Here is a 24965-nt window from a genome sequence, read left to right on the forward strand (position 1 = left end):
CATTCTCCTACATTGAAGGGAATAAAGTCCTAACCTGTTCAGCCTTTCCCTATAAGTCAGGTCCTCAAGCCCTGGCAACGTCCTTGAAAATTTTCTCTGTACTCTTTCGTTCTTACTGATAACTTTCCTGGAGATAGGTGACCAGTACTGCACAGTAGATTCCAAATTTGGTCTTACCAATATCTTACACAACTTCACAGTAACATCCCAATGTCAAATCCTATTTACTGTCTCATCCTGAATGCCAAGCAACTGTATTACTTGGCCAGCCTCCCATGCAGGACTTTGTTAAAGGCCTTGCTAAAGTCTGTGTCGACAACATCCACTACCTTTCCTTCATCAATTTTCCTAGGAATCTCCACGATTAATTCTATAAGATTGGTTAGACGCAACCTACTACACACAAAGCCATGTTGACTATCCTTAATCAGGTCCTGTCGATCCAAATACTTATATATCTAGTCCTTTGATACCTTCCAATAATTTACCCACTACTGAAGTCAGACTCACTGGCCTATAATTTCATGGCTGATTCTTAGAACTTCCTTGAACAAAGGAACAGCTTCAGCTATCCTCCAGTTCTCTGGCACCTCACCTGTGGCTAAGGACATTTTAAATACCTCTTCCAGGGCCTTCAAGAACTAGTCTCCCCTGTGGTCTGAGGGAACACCTTGTCAGGCCTTGGGGAATTATCTACTCCAATTTGCCTCAAGACAGCACACACCTCCTCTTCTGTAGTCTGTATGTGGTCTATGACCTTACTTTTAAGAAAACTGTGTCCATCTCCCTAGTAAATACAGATGCAAAAAATCCATTTAAGATCTTTCCCATCTCTTCTTGCTCCATGCATGGATGACCACACTGATCCTCAAAAGGACCAATTTTGTTCCTTGCTCCTTTTGCTCTTAATATATGCTCTTAATTTTGCCCTCGGGATTCTTCTTCACCTTGTCTGCTAGAGCAACTGGTGCCTTCTGATTGCCCTCTTTAGTGTTCTCTTGCATTTCTTATTCCTGCTATGCAGCTCCTTCTACTTCTTAACCAGGGCCTCAATATCTCTCGAAAACCAAGACTCCCTAAAACTGTTGGCCTTACCTTTTATTCTTACAGGGACATACAAACTCTGAAAGTTTCACTTTTGAAGGCCTCTTTGTTGGGACCTCTATATATTGATTAAAGAAATGTCCCTGGACATATTTGGCAAACTCAATCCCATCCAGTCCTTTAACAGTATGGAAGTCCCAATAAATATGTGGAAAGTTAAAATCACTTATTATCACAACCTGGTGTTTCTTGCAACTGTTTGTGATCTCTCTATAAATTTGCTCCTCTATTCCCATTGACTATTGGGGGGCCTATAATATAACTCATTAATGTGGTCATCTCTTTCATACTTCTCAGTTCCACCCATAAAACCTCAGTAGACAAAATCTCCAATCTGGCCTGTGTGAGCAGTGCCATGATGTTTTCCCTGATAAGTAGTGCGATCCCTCCCACTGTAATGCTGCCCACTTTATCATGTCTGAAACAATGGAACCCTGGACCATTGAGTTGCCAGTGCTGTCCCTCCTGCAACCAAGCCTCAATAACGATTACAATATCATAATTCTATGTACTGATCCATGCCCTGAGCTTGTCTGCCTTACCTGCTATAATCCAACAATGCTTGCATTAAAATAGAGAAAATTCAGGGCGTTCTTCTCACCATGCTCAACCTTTCGGTTCCTGTCTTTATATGTAGGTTAAAAATTATCTTCCCCCACAACCACTCCACTATCTGCCCTGTCATCTGGTTTTCATTCCTGCAACTCTAGGTTAAACCATTCAGAGCAGCACTAACAAGCCTTCCCGCTGAGGTATTAGTCCCCCTCCAGTTCAGACGCAAACAATCCCATCTGTCCAGGTCCCTCCTTCACTGGAAGAGAGCCCAGTGTTCCAAAATTCTGAATGCCTCCCTCCTGCACCATCTCCTTGGCCATGTATTAAACTGCATGATCTTCCTATTTCTGGTCTCACTAGCACGTGACATGGGTAGCAATCCTGAGATCACAACCCTGAAGGTCCTGTCCTTTAATTAGCTCCTAACTCCCTGAACTTATTCTGTAAGACCTCGTCACTCTTCCTGCCTATGTCATTGGTAACAACTTGGACCATGACCTCTGACTGTTCAAAGTTCAAAGTAAAATTTATTATCAGAGTACATATGTGTCACCACATACAACCCTGAGATTCTTTTTCCTGCGGGCATACTTAGCAAATCTATAGAACAGCAACTGTAACAGGATCAATAAATAACAAGCTGTGGGAATGCAAATATAACTAAATAGCATTAATTACTGACAGCACAAAGTAACAAGATGAAGAGTCCTTAATGTGAGACCATCAGTATGGGAACACCAGAAATAGAATGAGTGTAGCTACCCCCTTTTGTTCAAGAGCCTGATGGTTGGGGAGTAGTAACTGTCCTTGAACTTGCTGGTGTGACTCCTGAGGCTCTTGTTCCTTCTGCTTGATGACAGCAGTGAGAAGAGAGCATGACCTGGGTGGTGAGGATCTTTGATGATAGATGCTTCTCGGTTCATGTAGATGTGCTCTATGGTTGGAAGGGCTTTACCCATGATGTAGTAAGCCTTTTGTAGGATTTTCCACTCAAAGGCATTGATGCTTCCATTTCAGGTCATAACGCAGCCAGTCAGCGCACTTTCCACCACACATTGTTGGAAGTTTTTGAAGACATGCTGAATCTCCGCAGACTCTTGAGGAAGTAGAGGCACTGTTGTGCTTTCTTTGCAATTATATTTATATGATGGGGTCCAGGTCAGGTCTCTGAGATAATGACGGAATTTAAAGTTACTGATACTCTCCACCTCCGATCCTCCGATGAGTTCCGGCTCATGAATCTCTGGTTTCCCTCTACTGAAGTCTACAATCAGTTCCTTGGACTTGCTGACGTTGAGTGAGAGGTGGTTGTTATTACACTTCTCAGCCAAATTATCAGTCTGCATGCTGTATGCTGATTCATCACCACCTTTGATATGGCCCACCATTCCCACTTAAGAATGCTGTGGACTGGATCCAAGATGTCCCTGACTGCTATGGTTTTCCTCTGCAAGGGTTGTCCCCCCCCCCCACCCCTCACCTCAACAGTATTCAAAGAAAAATTTCAAATTTTGATCTAAATTTTCATGTTCAACCTACCTCATTGCAGAATATTATTTGAATACAGTCCACAGGGGACTGTCTTGTCTCCCTTTCTCTTCACCATTTACACCTCAGACTTCAACTACTGCACAGAGTCTTGTCATCTTCAGAAGTTTTCGGATGACTCTGCCATAGTTGGATGCGTCAGCAAGGGAGATGAGGTTGAGTACAGGGCTACGGTAGGAAACTTTGTCACATGGTGTGAGCAGAATTATTTGCAGCTTAATGTGAAAAAGACTAAGGAGCTGGTGGTAGACCTGAGGAGAGCTAAGGCACCGGTGACCCCTGTTTCCATCCAGGGGGTCAGTGTGGACATGGTAGAGGATTACAAATATCTGGGGATACGAATTGACAATAAACTGGACTGGTCAAAGAACACTGAGGCTGTCTACAAGAAGGGTCAGAGCCGTCTCTATTTCCTGAGGAGACTGAGGTCCTTTAACATCTGTCGGACGATGCTGAGAATGTTCTACGAGTCTGTGGTGGCCAGTGCTATCATGTTTGCTGTTGTGTGCTGGGGCAGCAGGCTGAGGGTGGCAGACACCAACAGAATCAACAAACTCATTCGTAAGGCCAGTGGTGTTGTGGGGATGGAACTGGACTCTCTCACGGTGGTGTCTGAAAAGAGGATGCTGTCCAAGTTGCATGTCATCTTGTACAATGTCTCCCATCCACTACATAATGTACTGGGTGGGCACAGGAGTACATTCAGCCAGAGACTCATTCCACCGAGATGCAGCTCAGAGCGTCATAGGAAGTCATTCCTGCCTGTGGCCATCAAACTTTACAACTCCTCCCTTGGAGGGTCAGACACCCTGAGCCAATAGGCTGGTTCTGGACTTATTTCCTGGCATAATTTACATATTACTATTTAATTATTTATGGTTTTATCACTATTTAATTATTTAAGGTGCAATTGTAATGAAAACCAATTTCCCTCGGGATCAATAAAGTATGACTGTGACTAATCTCTTCTCTTCCCCTCCTCCATAAGATAATACTGAAGTTGGGTGACTTCTGTAAGTGAAAATGTTTTAAATGTACATTCTTTTAAATGTATGTTCTTCCTCCCTTTCTATCCTCTCTATTTTTCAGGCTGTAATAGATGCAAGTATTTTTCCGGTGCTTATTGACCTCCTTCAAAAGGCAGAATTTCGTACGAGGAAAGAAGCAGCATGGGCCATAACGAATGCCACCTCTGGAGGAACACCAGAACAGATTAAGTGAGTAAAAAGAGCTTTGAATTTTCACTTCATTTTCCTTCTTGAAAACATTAATTTTCTTTGTTGGATCATAGTTCCATGGCCAAAATACATTTCCTATGTGTGTGCCTTAAAACAAGTGCATTGAGATTCACCTGTCATTTGGGAAAATTGTAGCTTGGCCCAGTTCTGATCTTCCCAATGTTCAGATCCATGTGCTTCCTCTGAAAAGGTGATTGACATAAAGAACTTAAAAGTATAAATTATTTAATTGTAGGCAATTAAAATTACCACCATTTATTAAGAATAATGTGTTAGCTACTTTGTGCAAAATACAGTTCCACAAACAACAATGTCGAATGTACAATTCACATTCATATATTAAAAATACAATGGATTTCAGTTAATTGGCAGCTGCTTATTTGGAGTAACTCTCAAAGAACAAAAACTAATGAGAAAATAGCCGGGAATCCATTCATTTATTTGGGACACTATGCCACTTAATTGGAACAGGAGACTGTTGCTGAACAGATTCTAGCTATTGTTAGTCTCGTGCACTTGTGTAGCCATTAGAAACTACACAGTGCTTAGAGCGAAGTTTTTAAATGGCGTCAGTTGCACGCGTTTAGCATCTATTTTCAACCTCTCACTGCTACGCAAAGTTCCCACTTGCTTCAGAAAGGCAACAATTATACCAGTGTCAAAGAAAATAATGTGAGCTGCCTTAACGACTATCACCCGGTAGCACTCACATCAACAGTGATGAAATGCTTTGAGAGGTTGGTTATGACTAGACTGAACTCCTGCCTCAGCAAGGACCTGGACCCATTGCAATTTGCCTATCGTCACAATAGGTCAACGGCAGACACAATCTCCATGGCTCTTCACACGGCTTTAGACCACCTGGACAACACAAACACCTATGTCAGGTTGCTGTTCACCGACTATAGCACAGCATTTAATACCATCATTCCCACAATCCTGATTGAGAAGTTGCAGAACCTGGGCCTCTGCAATAGGATCCTCGACTTCCTAACCGGAAGACCACAGTCTGTGCGGATTGGTGATAACATATCCTCTTCGCTGACGATCAACACTGGCACACCTCAGGGGTGTGTGCTTAGCCCACTGCTCTACTCTCTGTACACACATGACTGTGTGGCTAGGCATAGCACAAATACCATCTATAAATTTGCTGACGATACAACCATTGTTGGTAGAGTCTCAGGTGGTGATGAGAGGGTGTACAGGGATATGCCAACTAGTGGAATGGTGCCACAGCAACAACCTGGCACTCAACGTCAGTAAAATGAAAGAGCTGATTGTGGACTTCAGGAAGGGTAAGGCGAAGGAACACATACCAATCCTCATTGAAGTGGAGAGAGTGAGCAGCTTCAAGTTCCTGGGTGTCAAGATCTCTGAGGATCTAACCTGGTCCCAACATATTGATGTAGTCATAAAGAACGCAAGACAGCGGCTATACTTTATTAGGAGTTTGAAGCGCTTTGGTATGTCAACAAATACACTCAAAGACTTCTTTAGTTGTACCGTGGAGGGCATTCTGACAGGCTGCATCACTGTCTGGTATGCAGGGGCTACTGCACACGACAGAAAGAAGCTGCAGAAGGTTGTAAATCTAGTCAGCTCCATCTTGGGCACTAGCCTACAAAGTACCCAGGACATCTTCAGGGAGTGGTGTCTTAGAAAGGTAGCGTCCATTTTTAAAGACCTCCAGCACCCAGGGCATGCCCTTTTCTCACTGTTACCATCAGGGAGGAGATACAGAAGCCTGAAGACACACACTCAGCGATTCAGGAACAGCTTCTTTCCCTCTGCCATCCGATTCCTGAATGGACTTTGAAGCTTTGGACACTACCTCACTTCTTTTAATATACAGTATTTCTGTTTTTGCACATTTTTAATAATCTATTCAATATACATAATTGATTTACTTGATTATTTATTATTATGTTTTATTTTATTTATTATTATTTTTTTTCTCTCCCTCTGCTAGTTTATGTATTGCATTGAACTGCTGCTGCTGTTAACAAATTTCACATCACATGCTGGTGATAATAAACCTGATTCTGATTCTGTTTATGTTCAAAAAGCAATGATTTTTGTCACTGATAGTTGGCGAGAAATAAGCAGAAGACAGTTCCACTATCTGCCCGAGATGTCTGCGCTGATTTTGTTTATTTACTCTTAAGTGAATTCCTCCATCAATAACTATTAGGAACTAATACATAGTTTTATAATACTTTATTAATATTGGTAGTGTTCTAATTCATTCTGTATTTCACTTAAATTTATAATCTGTTACTCAGTTAAATGGTAGTTTGTCTTTTTTTTATTCCTTCTTAACAATTTCCATGAAATTGGCTAATTGGGGCAGCCGCTTAATTGTGCCAAAATTTACTAGCCCCGATGTATCCCAATTAAGTGGAATCCACTGTGTATGGTGTATGTAATGTAAAGATGTCATTTTGCACATGAGGTATTTCACAGCAACATTTGGGGCAGCACTGGGTGAATGCATTCGGTGAAGGAGAAACTGAGTGTTAGGTCACCAGGGAGACAAGTGTAAGTGCAAGTAAATGTTATAGCTACCTAACATTTGGCATTTTTGAAACTGCCAGAATTTTTTAAGATGTCCTAAATATTGAGGTCACAAATATCAGTCATAAAATTTATTAGAGAAAGAGGCAGATAAAGAGAAACTAAGTAATGAAATGTATAGTATCATTTCACAGGAGCAGGGAAGATGAAGAATTTTATGCATTGCACTGTATTGTTCCTACTGCAAAAAATAACAAATTTCATGACATATTTGAGTGATGATAAACCTGAGTCTGATGTGGGTCTCTATTGTGGACTGAGAATGGGCTGGACTATGGACTAGAACATAAAACATAGAAATCTACAGCACATTACAGGCCCTTCAGCCCACAATGTTGTGCTGACCATGTAACCTACTCTAGAAACTGCCTAGAATTTCCCTAGTGCATAGCCCTCTATTTTTCTAAACTCCATGTATCTATCCAAGAGGCTCTTAAAAGAAGGGAAGAGGGAATCATGGTTGCGAAGGGAGGAGGAAGCGGGAAGCACCAGAGAGGCATTCTGTAATGATCAATGACCTTGCCTGGTATCTGAGGGCTGGGTGTGTCTGAATGCCACCCCATGCCACTCCCCACTCCTGGCACTCCTTTGCCACCTGTCCCACACCCCTTCCACATTGCCCTACCCTCACCATTCCCAACATCCTTTTCTCCCGCCAGATTACAAACTCGCTGTCTGTTCCACATTGACAAATACAGTCCTGTGCAAGTGCCTTAGCTGTATACTGTATATGTGCCCAAGACTTCTGCACGGTATTTTAGTAGTGTAGATTAGGGCATTTTGAGATGAAGGTGGAGTAGTGATGTATCTTATGAAGAATGCTAAAGTGGTTAAGTCATGACCTGATGAGATATACCCTCTATTATTGAGAGAGGCAAGGGATGTGATGGTTGGGGCTTTAACCAAGATCTGCATATACTCTCCAGCCACAACACAATAACTCAGGTTGTTCTGTTGTTCAAGAAGGGAAATAGAGATAATCCTGGAAACCATAATCTGGTGAATCTGGTATCAGTGGTAGGTAAGCAAATGCAATGTTTGCATTCATTTCCAGAGGACTAGAATGTAATAGCAGGGATGTAATGCTGAGGCTTCATAAGGCATTGGTGAGGCCTCACGTGGAGTATTGCGAGCAGTTCTGCGCCCTTATTTAAGAAAGGATGTGGTGGCATTGGAGAAGGTTCAGAGGATGTTCATGGGAATGTTTCAGGGAATGAAAGACTTGAGGAGCGATTGTTGGCTCTGGGCCTATCTCGCTGAAACTTACAAGAATGAAATGGGTTCTCATTGAAACCTACTGAATATTGAAAGGCCTAGATAGAGTGAGATGTGGAGAGAGTGTGCAAGAGACTAGAACCAGAAGGCACAATCTCAGAATAGAACATAGAACTGTATAGCACGTACAGGCCCTTGTTAACATGTTAACCTACTTCAAGGTCAATCTAACCCTTTCTTCCCTCATACCCCTACATTTTTCTTACATCCATGTGCCTATCTAAGAGTCTTGTAATTGTCCCTAATGTGCCTGTCTCTACCACCACTCTCTGTGGGTGGGGGGGCGGATTCTACTCTGACATTCCCCTATACGTTTGTCCAATCACTTTAGGATTGTGCCTCCTGGTATCAGCATTGCTGCTCTGGGGAAATGGTGATGCCTGTCCACTCTTACCATTGTACACACCTCTATCAAATCACCTTTCATTCTCCTTTGCTCCAAAGAGAAAACTCTAGCTTGCGCAACCTTTTTACTTATGGTTTTATAAGATATACTTTCTAGTCCAGGCGCATCCTAGTAAATCTCCACTGCAGCCTCTCTAAAGCTTCCACAACCTTCCTATAGAGAGGCGACTAGAACTAAACACAATACTCCAAGTGTGGTCTAACCATAGTTTTATAGAGTTATAACATTACTTCATGGCTCTTGAACTCAATGCCATGACTAACGAAGGCAAGCACACTATATGTCTTAACCACCCTATCAACTTGTTCAGTAGTTTTGAAGTATCGATAGACATGGATGCCAAAATCTCTGCTAAGAACAGAAGGATGTCCCTTTAGTACAGACAAGCAGAAGACCAAAGTCTTATACAGCTGTAACATTACTTCATGGCTCTTGAACTCGATCCCATGGTTGATGAATGCCAACCCACCATTCACCTTCTTAACAACACTCTCAACCTGGGCAGCAGCAATCATGGACCCCAAGATCTCTCTGATCCTCTACACTGCCAAGGGTCTTACCATTAATACTATATCCTGTCTTCAAATTCGACCTACCAAAATGAACCACTTCACACTTACCTGGGTTGAACTCCGTCTGCCACTTCTCAGCCCAGTTCTGCACCCTATCAAAGTTGCGCTGTAACCTCTGACAACCCTCCAGACTATCCACAACATAGCTAACCATTGTGTCATCGGCAAACTAACTAACCCACCCTTCTACTTCTCCATCCAGGTCAGTTATAAAAATCACAAAGCAGAGGGGTCCCAGAGCAGATCCTTGTGGAACACCACTGGTCACCGACCTCCATGTAGAATACAAACCGTCTACAACCACCCTTTGCCTTTGTGAGCAAGCCAGTTCTGGATCCACAAAGCAAGGTCTCCTTGGATCCCGTGCTTCCTTACTTTGTGAATGAGTTCTGCATGGGGAATCTTATCAAATGCCTTACTGAAATCCATATACACTACATCCACTGCTCTACCTTCATCAATGTGTTTTGTTACATCCTCAAAGAATTCAATCAGGCTTGTAAGGCACGACCTGCTGACTATCTCTAATTGGATTATGTCTCTCCAAGTGCTCATAAATCCTGCCTCTCAGCACCTTCTTCAAAACTTGTCCACCACTGAAGTATGATTCACTGTTCTACAATTTTCTTCCTAACTAGATTTTCTACATCCTTTGTACACCATGGTTCTTTTACCCTGCTATTCTTTCCCTGCCTCAATGAAACATGTCTATGCAGAATGTTCCCTGAACATTTGCCACATTTCTGCTGCACATTTCCCTGAGAACATCTGCTCTCAATTTATGTTCCCAAGTTCCTGCCTAATAGTATCATATTTCCCCCGACCCCAATTAATTATTTTCTTAAATTGTCTGCTCCTGTCCCTCTGCAGTGCTATGGTAAAGAGATAGAGTTGTGATACCTACCTCCAAAATGCTCTCACAACGAGAGAGCTGATACCTGACCAACTTCATTTCCCAATACCAGATCAAGTATAGCTTCTCCTTTAATTGGCTTATCTACATATTGCGTCAAGAAACCTTCCTGAACACATCTAACAAACTCCACCCCATCTGAACCCCTTGCACTAAGGAGATGCCAATCAATATTAGGAAAGTTTAAAATCTCCCACCACAAATATCTTATTATTGCACCATTCTAGAACCTGACTCCCTATCTGCTCCTCGGTATTCCTGTTACTATGGGGTCTATAAAAAAACACCCAGGAGAGTTATAATCCTCTTCCTATTTCCAACTTCCACCCACACTGACTCAGTAGATAATCCCTCCATGACTTCCTCCTTTGCTGCAGCCTTTATGCTATCCCTGATTAGCAATGCCACACCTCCACCTCTTTTGCCTCCCTCTCTGTCCTTTGAGAAACATCTAAAGCCCGGCACACTCAGTAGCCATTCCTGCCCCTGAGACATCCAAGTCTCTGTAATGGCCACAACATCATAGTTACATGTATTAATCCATGCTCTAAGTTCATTCACCTTGTTTATGATACTCCTTACATTAAAACAGACACATTTCAAAAAAAAAGATTCAAAAAACTTTATTGTCATTCTAACCATACATCAGCTCTGCAGGGCAGAATGAGACAGCGTTTCTCAGGGGCAGTGCAATCATAACATAACAAACACAACACTGAATAATAAACTTAACAATAAATAGTAAAACACAACAGCCACATGTCAGTTAAAATCAGTTATAAGTGTCCTGTGCAAGTTAAAAGTGTCCAAAGCAGAGTCAGGTGGAGCAGCTATTTAGCAGTCTGACTGCCTGTGGGAGGAAGCTGTTTAGTAGCCTTGTGGTTTTAGTTTTGATGCTCCTGTAACGTTTGCCTGATGGCAGAAGAACAAACAGTTCATGGAGAGGGTGTGAGGGGTCTTTAATGATGTACCGTGTCTTCTGGAGGCATCGACTCTGAAAGAGGTCTTGGACAGAAGGTAGGGAGACCCCAATAACCTTCTCTGCTCCCCTAACCACCCTCTGCAAGGCTTTTTTGTCGACAGCACTGCAGCTGGAGTACCAGGTTGTGATGCAAAAGATTGTGATTCAAACCATCAGGCTGAGTGCATCTTTGCTTTATCATCTGCCTATCCTTCCTCACAAACTCCCTACTAGCCATCGCTCCTTGTGCACCAACTGCACCATCCTCTGCCTCTTCACTTTGTTCCTAACCCCCTGCAAATGTATTTTTAACCTTCCCCAATAGCATTAGCAAACCTCCCCGCTGTTCACTGTTGCATGGCACAGGCAACAATCCTGAGGTTACTACCCTTGAAGTCCTGCTTGTCAACTTCCTTTGTAACTCTGCTTTCAAGACCTGCTCCCTACGTTGTTGGTACCAATGTGTACCATGACCTCTGGCTGCTTACCCTCCCATTTCAGGATATTGTGGACACGTTCAGAAACATCACGAACCCTGGTACTTGGGTGGCAAATTACCATCCGTGTTTCTTTTTCACTCCCACAGAGTTGCCTACCTGTCCCTCTAACTATTACTGCTGCCATCCTCTTCCATTCCCTACCCTCCTGAGCCACAGGCCAGAATCAGAGGCACGGCTACTGTTGTTTCTCCCAGGTAAGTACCGCCCCCCCAGCAGTACTCAAAATTGAGTTCTTATTGTTAAGGGGGATGGCCACAGGGTGCTCTCCACTACCTGACACTCTCCCCTCCCTCTCATGACAGTCACCCGCTTATCTGTCTCCCATGGCCCCAGCGTGACTACCTGCCTGTAGTTCCTATTGACCACCTCCTCACTTTCCCTAACAAACCGAAGGTCACTGAGCTGCAGCTCCATTTCCCTAACTCAGTCTCTAAGAAGCTACAGCTCAATGCATCTGGCACAGATGTGGCCATCAGGGAGGCTGGAAGTCTCCCAGATATCCCACGATTGACACCCAGAGCAGAAAACTGACAGTCATATCCACTATTAAGTTAGAGGAAAACAGAGGTATGAAAGTAACTTACCTCCCTACCCTGCCTAGGCCTGTCCTCGCCGAAGCCCCGATGAGCCAAAGTCCTACTACTCCGACTCATGCGACTCGGATGACTGCTCTGCAAGGCAGTTGTCTCCCTTTTATCCCGAGCCTTCTCGGCAGCCTTGTGCGATGACAAGCTACTCATCTGCACACTTCTCCCAATCAAACCTCCTGCTGAAAGAAACTCCTCACTTTTTAAATCATCTCAGCGGCCTTGCACAATGACAAGCTACTGCGCCTGCGTGCTTCTCGTTACTTGTAGTGGACACAAGCAATTTCTTAAACTTTGTTGCTTGCCTATTTTCAGATTGTTTCTATTAATGCAAAAAAATTTCAGTTTTTTAGGGTAGAGTGGGAGGGAAATGCACTCATTAGAGATAATAGAACATAGAATAGTACAGCACAGTACAGGCCCTTCGGCCCACAATGTTGTGCCGACCCTTAAACTCTGCCTCCCATATAACCCCCCACCTTAAATTCCTCCATGTACCTGTTTAGTAGTCTCTTAAACTTCACTAGTGTATCTGCCTCCACCACTGACTCATGCACCAACCTCTCTGAGTAAAAAAACCTTCCTCTAATATCCCCCTTGAACTTCCCACCCCTTACCTTAAAGCCACGTCCTCTTGTATTGAGCAGTGGTGCCCTGGGGAAGAGGCGCTGGCTGTCCTCTCTATCTATTCCTCTTAATATCTTGTATATCTCTATAATATCTCCTCTCATCCTCCTCCTCTCCAAAGAGTAAAGCCCTGGCTCCCTTAATCTCTGATCATAATGCATACTCTCTAAACCAGGCAGCATCCTGGTAAATCTCCTCTGTACCCTTTCTAATGCTTCCACTTCTTTCCTATAGTGAGGCGACCAGAACTAGACACAGTACTCCAAGTGTGGCCTAACCAGAGTTTTATAGAGCTGCATCATTACCTCGCAACTCTTAAACTCTGTCCCTCTACTTATGAAAGCTAACACACCATAAGCTTTCTTAACTACCCTGTCTACCTGTGAGGCAACTTTCAGGGATCTGTGGATATGTACCCCCAGATCCCTCTGCTCCTCCACACTACCAAGTATCCTACCATTTACTTTGTACTCTGCCTTGGAGTTTGTCCTTCCAAAGTGTACCAGCTCACACTTCTCCAGGTTGAACTCCATCTGCCACTTTTCAGCCCACTTCTGCATCCTATCAATGTCTCTCTGCAATCTTGAACAATCTTCTACGCTATCCACAATACCACCAACCTTTGCGTCGTCTGCAAACTTGCCAACCCACCCTTCTACCCCCACATCCAGGGTGTTAATAAAAGTCACGAAAATTAGAGGTCCCAGAACCGATTTTTGTGGGACACCACTAGTCACAACCCTCCAATCCTAATGTACTCCCTCCACCACGACCCTCTGCTTTCTGCAGGCAAGCCAATTCTGAATCCACTCGGCCAAACTTTCCTGGATGCCATGCCTTCTGACTTTTTGAATAAGCCTACCATGTGGAACCTTGTCAAATGCCTTACTAAAATCCATGTAGATCACATCCACTGCACTACCTTCATCTATATGCCTGGTCACCTCCTCAAAGAACTCTGTCAGGCTTGTTAGACATGATCTGCCCTTCACAAAGCCATGCTGACTGTCCCTGATCAGACCATGATTCACTAAATGCCCATAGATCCTATCTCTAAGAATCTTTTCCAGCAGCTTTCCCACTACAGACTGGTCTATAATTACCTGGACTATCCCTACTATCTTTTTTGAACAAGGGGACATTTGCCTCCCTCCAATCCTCTAGTACCACTCCTGTGGACGGCGAGGACATAAAGATCCTAGCCAGAGGCTCAGCAATCTCTTCCCTCGCCTCGTGGAGCAGCCTGGGGAATTTTCTGCCGGGGACTTATCCGTCCTAGTGTATTTTAACAACTCCAACACCTCCTCTCCCTTAATATCAACATGCTCCAGAACATCAACCTCACTCATATTGTCCTCACCATCAACAAGTTCCCTCTCATTGGTGAATACCGAGGAGAAGTATTCACTGAGGGCCTCGCTCACTTCCACAGCCTCCAGGCACATCCTCCCACCTTTATCTCTAATCAGTCCTACCTTCACTCCTGTCATTCTTTTGTTCTTCACATAATTGAAGAATGTCTTGGGGTTTTCCTTTACCCTACTCGCCAAGGCCTTCTCATGCCCCCTTCTTGCTCTCCTCAGCCCCTTCTTAAGCTCCTTTCTTGCTACCCTATATTCCTCAATAGACCCATCTGATCCTTGCTTCCTAAACCTCATTTATGCTGCCTTCTTTCACCTGACTAGATTTTCCACTTCATTTGTCACCCGTGGTTCCTTCACCCTACCATTCTTTATCTTCCTCACCGGGACAAATTTATCCCTAACACCCTGCAAGAGATCCCTAAACATCGACCACATGTCTATAGTACATTTCCCTGCAAAAACATCATCCCAATTCACACCGGCAAGTTCTAGCCTTATAGCCTCATAATTTACCCTTCTCCAATTAAAAATTTTCCTGTTCTCTCTGATTCTATCCTTTTCCATGATAATGCTAAAGGCCAGGGAGCGGTGGTCACTGTCTCCCAGATGCTCACCCACTGAGAGATCTGTGACCTGACCTGGTTCGTTACCTAATACTAGATCTAGTATGGCATTTCCCTGAAGTCGGCCTGTCAATGTACTGTGACAGAAATCCGTCCTGGACACACTAACAAACTCTGCCCCGTCTAAACCATTGGAACTAATCAGGTGCCAATCAATATTAAGGAAGTTAAAGTCACCCATGAAAACAACCCTGTTATTTTTGCACCTTTCCAAAATCTGCCTCCTAATGCCACCCCTCCTCCCCTTTCCCCCCTCTCTATCCCTTTTTGAAGCACTGAAATCCAGGAATATTGAGAATCCATTCCTGCCCTGGTGTCAGCCAAGTCTCTGTAATGGCCACTATATCATAATACCATGTATGCATCCAAACTCTCAGTTCATCACCTTTGTTCCTGATGCTTCTTGCATTGTGTATAAGCGAGAAACATCTACAGTTACATTTGAATGCAAGGCAAAGTGAAACTGCAAAGCAAGACACAATAAGATTCAGATAAACTCTTTTATTCTGCTAAGTACCAATGTAATTAATCATTGGAAATGCATCGCTCAGGAAGAGAATAATAATACAAGAGATGCTGGTGATGTGAAGCAGAAAGGTGGATGAATCTCTGTGAGCTGACCATGTGTGTTCAAGGGTGTTGTGGGAAGCAGGGAATAAATTGTAGAGACTTTTTTAATTGTTAATAACCATGGGTAAAGTACTGTAAGACTGAAGGCTGGCTCAAGTCAAATTAAATGAAGTTTACTATCATTTAACTATATACTTGTATAGAATGTATACAACTGTATAACGTATATAGAAACAGGACAATGTTTCTTCGAACCAGGGCGTAAGGCACATAACACATGTGTTATGAAGGTAAGGATAAAATCTACAGATGAATCACACATAAATAACAAACTAAGGTGCATTATTATTGTAAGGTACCGAACAGATTAACCAGTGACACCTCAAATACAATGCAGCTGGGAGATCAGAAGCCTAATGGCCTGAAGGAAGAAACTGTTTCTCATCCTGACCATTCTTGTTTTTATGTATCGTAGTCTGCTGCCTGATGGTAGAAAGTCAAAGAAGATGCTGGATGGATGGGTGGGTAATAATATTAAGAGCCCTGTGTATGCGGTGTTCCTGATAAATGTCCCCTGTGGATGTTAGGGAGACTCCTATGATCCTCTCAGCTGTTCTCTCAGTCCTTTGTGGGGACTTCTGGTGTGGTGTTCGACTGCTCCCATACCAGATGTCAGGATGCTCTCAATGGTGCTCTTGTAAAATGCAGTTAAGATGGAGGGGGGGAGTGGGAGTCTTGCTTGCTTCAATCTTCTTAGGAAGTGGAGACACTGCTGTGCCTTCTTCAGGGAGGTGATATTAAGGGACCAGGTGATGTCATCCATGATGGGATCTCCCAGGAACTTGGTGCACTTAGCTCTGTCTGTGGAGGAACCATGTATTCGCAGAGGGGGATGGTTTGCACCTTCGTGAAGTCCACAATGATTTCTTTTGTCTTCTCCAGGTTCAAACTTGGGCTGTTCTTCTCGGACCAATCCACCAGCCGCTCCACTTCCTCTCTGTACTCAGTCTTGTCATCATTCTTGATAAGGCACAATCCGAACAACACAGTCATATGTCAGCAGAGGGCTGAGCACACAGCCTTGGGGAGCACCAGTGCTAAGTGTAATGGAACAAGAGACATTGCTTCACACATGGACTGACTGTGGCCTTACTGTTAAGAAGTCCAGTATCCAATTATAGAGGGAGGTGTTGAGCCCCAGCGAGGACAGTTTCCCTACCAGTTTCTGGGGTCTGATGGTGTTGAATGCCAAACTGGTTATAAACAGCAGTCTGGCATATGAGACCCCATTTTCCAGGTGAGATAGGGTAGAGTGGAGGGAAGGGGCTATTGCATCATCAGTGGATCGATTTGAGCAATAAGTGAACTGGAAAGGGCCCAGTGTAGCCAGGAGAAAGGTTTTAATTTTTCTATGACCAGCTGCTCAAAGCATTTCATAATGGTTGATGTTAATGCCACAGGATCTGTCCAGCTCTTGGCTCCATCCCTCCCCCTCCTGTCTTCTCCTATCATTTTGGATCTCCTCCTCCCCCTCCAACTTTCAAATCCCTTACTCACTCTTCCTTCAGTTAGTCCTGACGAAAGGTCTCGGCCTGAAACGTCGACTGCACCTCTTCCTAGAGATGCTGCCTGGCCTGCTGCGTTCACCAGCAACTTTTATGTGTGTTGCTAGGACAATGAATTGTTCTTTAGAGGTGTTGAATATATCCATCAGCACCTCTGTCGGCTGGGCTGCGCAGTCTTTCTGAACCCAACCTGCTGTGTTATTGGGCCCCATAGCTTTGCATGGGTTGACTCTGGCCAGCGTCTTCCTCACTTCAGCTTCAGCCAGGCAGAGGGTCTGCTCACCTGGGCATGAGGGGTGCCTTCTTCGCCAGCACTTTGTTCTGTGCTTCAAACTGGGCATAGAAGACATTCAGCCTCTCTCAGGGAGTGAAGCTGACGTACAGGTTAGTTGTAGTCTGTAATCCTTTGAATTTCCTGCCACGTGTGCTTCATGTCTTTGGTGTCACAGAAGTGACTGCAAATCCTTTGAGAATGCTCCCATTTTGCCTTCCTGATGGAGTGGGTAAGCATAGTTCTTGCTTCCTTGCCACCTGTCTCATCGCTCGATCTAAAAGCAGCATGATGATCCCTCAGCCTGGCCCAGACCTCTACAGTAAGCCATAGCTTCTGATTTGCCTCAGCTGGATGTGTTTCATGACGGTAACATTCTCCGTACACCTCTCCATGTAGCCGATCACAGGATCCACCTATTCATCAACGTTAACATGGTTCCCATCGGTAACAGCCTCCCTGAACATTCTCCAGTTCATGATCATGTTCTGCCTTTAAGAATGGCTGAGAGGGCAAACCAGGGCACTACATGATGGTGAACTTAATGTCATTGGTGGGGAAGTTACTGCAAGGGATTCTGACAGACAACATCTACTTGTACTTGATAATTCTAGGACTACCAGCCCAGCTTTATATGGGGAAACTCGTATCTCACATATAAATTTTTTTTGAAGAGGTCACCATGAGGACTGATGAGTGTAGGGAAGCAGACGTAGTCTATGTGGACTTTAGCAATGCTTTAGATAATGATCTAAATGAAAGGCTCATCTGGAAGATTGGATCACATGGGAGCCAGAGTGAGTAATTGTAGAAGGAGTAATATTACGTGCTGGGTTTGCTCTCGCTTGTCTTGGTGATTTTGCTCTCGCTTGTCTTGGTGATTTTGCTGAGAACATAAGTGACGTAGTTAGTAAGTTTGTGAATAACACCACAGTTGGCAGTGTGGTGGATAGGGAACAAAGTAGGGGAGTCTAAAACTGGAAGGCACAGGTTTAAGCTGAGAGTGGGAAGATTTATTGGCACAGGTTTAATGTGAGAGTGGAAAGATTTAAAGGAGATCGGAGAGACATGTTTTACCACACAGAGTGTTGTGGGATATAGAATGAGCTGCCAAAGGAAGTTGTAGAGGTGGGTACAATTATAACATTTAAACAGGTTATTGATGGAAAGGTTTAGCAGATAACGCAACAAATGCAAACAGGTGGGACTAACAAGAAGGCACCTTGGTCAGCATGGACGGTGGGTGAAGGGCCTGTTCTGGTGATGTGATTCTGATTTAAAAACTGAAAAGGCTATTTTTCTACTCAATTTAATACACATCCAAACCAACTTCATTTGGAGACACCAGAACTTGGTCCATTATAATGAAACAGAAGTCAGCTTTTGATTACATTGACCTTATATTTTTGTTTGTTTTCTTCATTTTAAAGGTACCTTGTAAACTTGGGTTGCATTAAACCTTTGTGTGATCTACTGACCGTCATGGACTCAAAAATAGTTCAAGTTGCTCTGAATGGGCTGGAGAATATCTTAAGACTTGGAGAGCAGGAAGCAAAACAAAATGGGACAGGGGTCAATCCGTATTGTGGCCTTATTGAAGAAGCCTATGGTAGGAGGAGAATTAACAATTGCTTTTTTTCCATTCAAATTATAATGTTGTTTACAAAAGGACTATAATAAATGTCGTAATTCTTAATCCTAGGACTGGATAAAATAGAATTTTTGCAGAGTCACGAGAATCAGGAAATCTATCAGAAGGCATTTGATCTCATTGAACATCACTTTGGTGTGGAAGAAGAAGACAGTAGCATCACTCCACAAGTGGATGAAAATGCACAGCAGTTTCTTTTTCAGCAACAGGAGGTGCCCATGGAGGGTTTCCAATTGTAAAGTGTTCGGCAAAGTACTCCTCTGCCCCACTCACCTCCTCGCTTCCCCCACCCTGTCCAAACCACCACCACATGTTAAGTTGACTTGAGAGATAATCAGAAAAAGTGTCTGAAGAGAAAAATGAATTAGGAACAAAATATTGTATCCTTTATTTTGTTTGAGTGGTGGGTGTTGTGGGGTAATTGTTGCACTTTCTCTTTCTTTAATTGCTGTTGCATTAAACAATTATTTTCCAGTGTGTGCAACGTACCTCGTGCATCAGTAAAATGCAATCCTCCCAGAAATAAAACAGGTCAAAATCCAGTAGATATTTGAATTGGGCTAAATTAAATGCTTTTGAGTAAAAGCACCAAACTTCATTTGATATAATTGTGAAATTCATAAGTTTTTGTAGAGTGCTTATGAATGATTACTACCTTAGTTGGGTAAACATGCCATTTGAACAATTAGATGGTTAAAAAATGTAAGTGTTTTAAAAAAATCCTTTGGATTTTTGCTTGCAATTTTTTTTGTTTGCTGGGAGTGGCCGGTAAGAGACAGTGAAGAGGGTCTAAAGTGAATATCTGCATAATAGTGAGCAAGTACAGGCTTGTCCGGATTCTCAGTGTGGTGAACTTGCAGTTTTAATGAAATAATCATTTGCTTGGATGCAGTTAACATTAATCAAGGGTGGAGCCAAGATTCTGACTGGAAAGTTAAGAGCAGTATATTTGGAAACCAACAATGATTCAGAATTGGCATTTTTGATATTTTGAGTAGGTTAAATATGTATTTTCCACAGATAGAGCTATTTAAGTGTTTAAAAATAGTTTGTTTGATTATGGATTAATTTAACATTCAGATTTGATTTGTACATTTTTTCCTCTGTGGACAAAAAGGGTGTTATAACTTTTGGTAATGATTTGGAAATGCAAGATACATCTTTTGGTGTGAGCTGATAATGTAGTTAGGGATAAACTAGAAATTGTTTGCTATGTTTATGAGGATTGAAGTATCTGACCTTGCCAGCTGGAACAGCTGTTTCATCTATTTAAAAGTATACAGACTTGATCTCTGGAGGAATTGAGTGTACAATGCAGTACTGTTAACGTCAGCCATTATTTAACATGTTGCATTTGAAATAACTAATTCTATCCCACGCCATGCATCTAATATAAATCTATCATGGCCATGATCATTTAGATGCCAAGTTTTAAAACCTTGCTTCTGTTTTCTCAGCAACTACCTCTTGAATATCTAAATTCCTGGTTTATGTCAATCTGCTATGTACAGTATTTCTAATCATCTACCATTTTTATCATCTTTTCCTTTGGGAGGTCACATGCATTTTTGCTGAAGCATCTGTATTATTTGCACTTCACTCACTCCCTCAAACACCAGATTTATCTCTGGATGTTTGCCTGAGGCCCTTGGCAGGAGAGATACTATGGGTTAAACCAAACCATCTTCCATGTGATATTAGATTCTATTTACTGTTAAATTAGTTTTTAAGTAGAGGTAAGGTGGAGCTTTTCATTCTGATTTTAAAGGGGTCTATATCCAAGATGAATTGAAAAACAATTGAATTCAGTCTTGGGTGAGTGCTACAGTCACATGTTATCATTCATTGGGCAATTTAATTGCTGGGCTATGATGAGGAAAAAACTCAAAGCAAGTATAAAATCCACATCAATTTATGAGAAAGAAGGCTAATATTCCACAAGGTCATTTTTAAACAAAAAAATACCTGATAGCCTTGTGCTTTGGCAAAGGAATAGTTGTCGATATTTTAACAGATTTTCTATTATTTGTACGCATATACCAGCATATAGTTCAGTACAGTTTAACGTCTACAGTTTTAGAGGAAATCGCTTCTATAATTCAGATAGACAGGTTATTATGAAAGAATATGCTGGGAGACTTCATTCTATAAAATGTGAATCTTAGTTATTGTTCTATAAAACATCAAACAGTGAAGCCATTTTTCTCTACCTCTGCCATTGTGATTAACTGTGCTGTATTGGGTAGACAGATTCCACAGATATTAAAGATGTAGGAATTGGAATCACTCTGAACTAGAATCTTGCTTGAGTGTAATTGGTACTTATATGTCCGGTTGAGTGGTATTATTCATTTCAGAAATTACAATTTATAATGTCTTTCAGTGGATTTTAAATTGATCATGTTAGTTTTGTTTGGAGTTTCTGAAGATCAGCTGTAAACGATCAGGGTACTGGATATGTAGTACAATATATTTACCCTGCCATAAAATCCCACTATGGTGGCTTGGTTCTTCTACATGTCACTAACGGACAAGCTGAACATTGACTCAATGACAGCGTGTGGGGATGGAAAGTTTGAATCTTACACTTTCTATTGCTTCTGACTAGACAGTTTCAATTTTTCCCGAGTCTATGTAATCAGCAGGATAGGAATGGGCTCAGAACCGGATTTTCAAAAATTTTGCAGTAGGATAATGATTATACTACAGAAAATTTAATCTTCAAGATTACCTGTTTTACATACTGAGTTTTACTAGTATGTTAAAATTAATCCTGAAAACATTTGCTGAGTTGGTAAATATTATGCTTGTTTGGCCTTCAGCATCTGGCAACTTTGCAGATTTTCCTTTGATTGAGCCAATCTTTCACTTTGGGGAGAGAGGAGGGTGTTTATCCTCTCCAGTTGGTTAGAATCAGTGAATCTACATTTTGTACCTTCAGTGACAACGAAATGTCTGGTGGACATTGTGAAAGAGCAAACAAAACAATGGAAAATGGAAAACTAATATGCAGAGTTGGGACTTTTAAAAAAATATATCCTTGAGGATTCTTTCAGCATTTCTGCATGATTTTGGAATTATTAGATAACTGATATATTTTGCACTTCTGGAACCATAACAAACACATTTAAGGTATACAATGTTTATTATAGAAAAACTTTCCAATGCTGGAATTTACTCATTTTGGTCCTTGTAACCTGATTTTTTTTTACTGAATTTCCTTTTTACTTAATTATAGACCTGTGGTTATCAGAGTACATTGTGTTGGTAATTGGTCTGACTTTGTGGAGTTGCTGACAGACAATTTGTTTCAATTAGCTGGTGGACAGTTGATGAGAACAGCATTCAAATTTCAAAATATTGCTGATCAGTGACAATGTTAAACCCTGTTACCAATATGAAGTTTAATTTGTATTCGTATGAAGTGGCTGCAAGATGGCATAGAAATAATTTACTTACACAAAGTAATCTCAGCTGCTTAAATTTTATAAAGGAGAAGGAAGTATTTGGAGCGTAAATATCAATGGAGGGATTTAATTGTTTTTATCAAACCTGCACTCTAGGCTTGCGTGTCACACTTTGATTATTTAATAAAAACAGAAACATTACATTTGCTAGAATATCCATTAATATTTTGATTTGAGAATACTGACTGCATTAGAGCTGTGAAGTTGTTGAGGCCCGATTGTATTTCATATTTTGGTGTATTCCTATGTCCATTTCTTGTTTATCAATAACATAAATTGGTTCTGAATCCTTCACTAACCAATATACCAGTAGCATCTATAATCAAAAATCTTTTGAATTTTTCCAACTGACACCAGAACAGCAAATAATTTTCCTCAAGGATACTATATGCAAATTTTCACAATGTAAAAAGTATGGATATTGCAATATTGTCATTAAAAATTCGACAACTTCCATTTTCCAACTATGCAAACTTTTGTTTGAGGCCTTCTGACCAGGATCCTTGCTTTCAATGTATCAAAATATTATAAAGCATCTGTTATCCAGAGGATTTTGTACAGTTTTTCTACAGATATAATTTAATGTATAGTGCTTAAATGTGCAATTTGGCAGGGAGAAAGTTTCCATTTGTATTAATTAGAGCTGTTATAATTTGAAACACTGTTACTGAGAATTCTACTGTAGGGCAAGCACTGCCAACAATAGCGAAAGTTAAGCTGCTGTAACTAAGATAACTTCTGTATTTTAAACTTAACTGACATTTGTTTACAGAAGTTTTTGGCACCTGCGCCCCTCCTTTGCAAAGTCATAGCAGAGATTTTCTGCAGAACAAAAAATTAATCAAAATGTTAATGCACTCCTTCCTGTTGTATGTTCACACAAGTGCCAATCTGACCACGAGTCCATGAAGATTTGTGTTTTTGTCTTGAACAAATGTAGTTACTTGAATGTAAACTTTTCATGGATATGTGGAAACATGCTGCTCTTTATAATTAACAACCACAAAGCTATTACTTGGGTCACATGAATATTGGGGAGTACTGACGTTACGTGTACTTGTCCATTGAGTCACGGGTTTGGAATATAATTGATTATTAACCACTAACTAGAAAATCCAACTCTGTATGCCCATGGCCAGAATCTTATTTGCTAGTTTGCAAACAAATGTAGCAGATTTAAAATTTTGTTTTTTTTTGAACATGCACCCTAAAAATGCATAACCAAAAGAAATATTTATTTATTTTGATACATATTATGACAAGATTTTTTTACTTCATCTTCTACAGATGTTTGCAAATTTAATGTCCGTGTCCAAACTAATATTCTTCAAAACTTAAATAAACCTGGTTTTCTTTTTCATATGAGTTCATTCTGGGAGTGTGTGTCACCACCCAAAATGCTTTTGACAGTGGATGGACTTGACTGTATGAATATGTGAAATGACAGCACAGCGGAACATTTACTACATGTAACAATGCACATGAAGAATACACACACACATTACCAAGTTTTGTTCCTCTGTAAATGTACAATTATAAAATAAATCTTGTTTCAAATCTACAATTTGTGTGTTGCCTACTACAGACTATTAAACTTGTTAATTCTTTGCAAGGTATTGTTTGCAAAATTCAACCATTTGCTCAGATTTTACCAAAGTGAATGTATCATTTCAATTTATTGCACTTGAAATAACAACGTTAGTAAAGAAATTAACCTAAAGGGAAATCTTGTTTCTTGCTGCAAAAAGGTTTTGCTCATCAAACTGAAGTGGATATTGCTTTCGGCTCATTCATTGTGAATTTACAACAGATTTAGGTTGAGAATGGATAATTTGACATATGTGTTTAATCGACCAGACAATTCAAAGTTCAAAATAAATTTTATTATCTAAGTACAAACCCCATTTCCAGAAAAGTTGGGATATTTTCCAAAATGCAATAAAAACAAAAATCTGTGATATGTTAATTCATGTGAACCTTTATTTAACTGACAAAAGAACAAAGAAAAGATTTTCAATAGTTTTACTGACCAACTTAATTGTATTTTGTAAATATACACAAATTTAGAATTTGATGGCTGCAACACACTCAACAAAAGTTGGGACAGAGTTAAAATAAGATTGAAAAGTGCACAGAATATTCAAGTAATACCGGTTCGGAAGACTCCACATTAAGCAGGCTAATTGGTAGCAGGTGAGGTATCATAACTGGGTATAAAAGTCGTGTCCATCAAAGGCTCAGTCTTTGCAAGCAAGGATGGGTCGTGGCTTACCCCTTTGTGCCAAAATTCGTGAGAGAGTTGTTAGTCAGTTCAAAAGGAACATTTCTCAACGCAAGATTGCAGAGAATTTAGGTCTTTCAACATCTACAGTACATAATATTGTGAAAAAATTCAGAGAATTCAGAGACATCTCAGTGCGTAAAGGGCAAGGTCAGAAACCACTGTTGAATGCGCGTGATCTTCGAGCCCTGCCTAAGAAACCGTCATGCTACTGTGACAATTATAGCCACCTGGGCTCGAGAGTACTTCGGAAAACCATTGTCACTCAACACTGCATCCAGAAATGCAACTTGAAACTGTATTACGCAAG

General features: G+C 41.4%; 1 protein-coding gene across 1 annotated transcript in view; it reads left to right on the forward strand.

Annotated features, from left to right (window-relative positions):
- Window positions 1-24095, forward strand: part of LOC134338907 (importin subunit alpha-7) — an 85045-nt gene extending 60950 nt beyond the window's left edge. Inside the window, exons 12-14 of the mRNA XM_063035088.1 lie at window positions 4297-4424; window positions 18687-18865; window positions 18959-24095. Of these exons, the coding sequence (XP_062891158.1) occupies window positions 4297-4424; window positions 18687-18865; window positions 18959-19146 (495 nt within the window). The 3' untranslated portion in view covers window positions 19147-24095. The remainder of the gene's footprint in view (window positions 1-4296; window positions 4425-18686; window positions 18866-18958) is intronic.
- Window positions 24096-24965: the final 870 nt, after the last annotated feature.

The sequence above is a fragment of the Mobula hypostoma genome, chromosome 28, assembly GCF_963921235.1.
Source record: "Mobula hypostoma chromosome 28, sMobHyp1.1, whole genome shotgun sequence".
Taxonomy (NCBI): Eukaryota; Metazoa; Chordata; class Chondrichthyes; order Myliobatiformes; family Myliobatidae; genus Mobula; species Mobula hypostoma.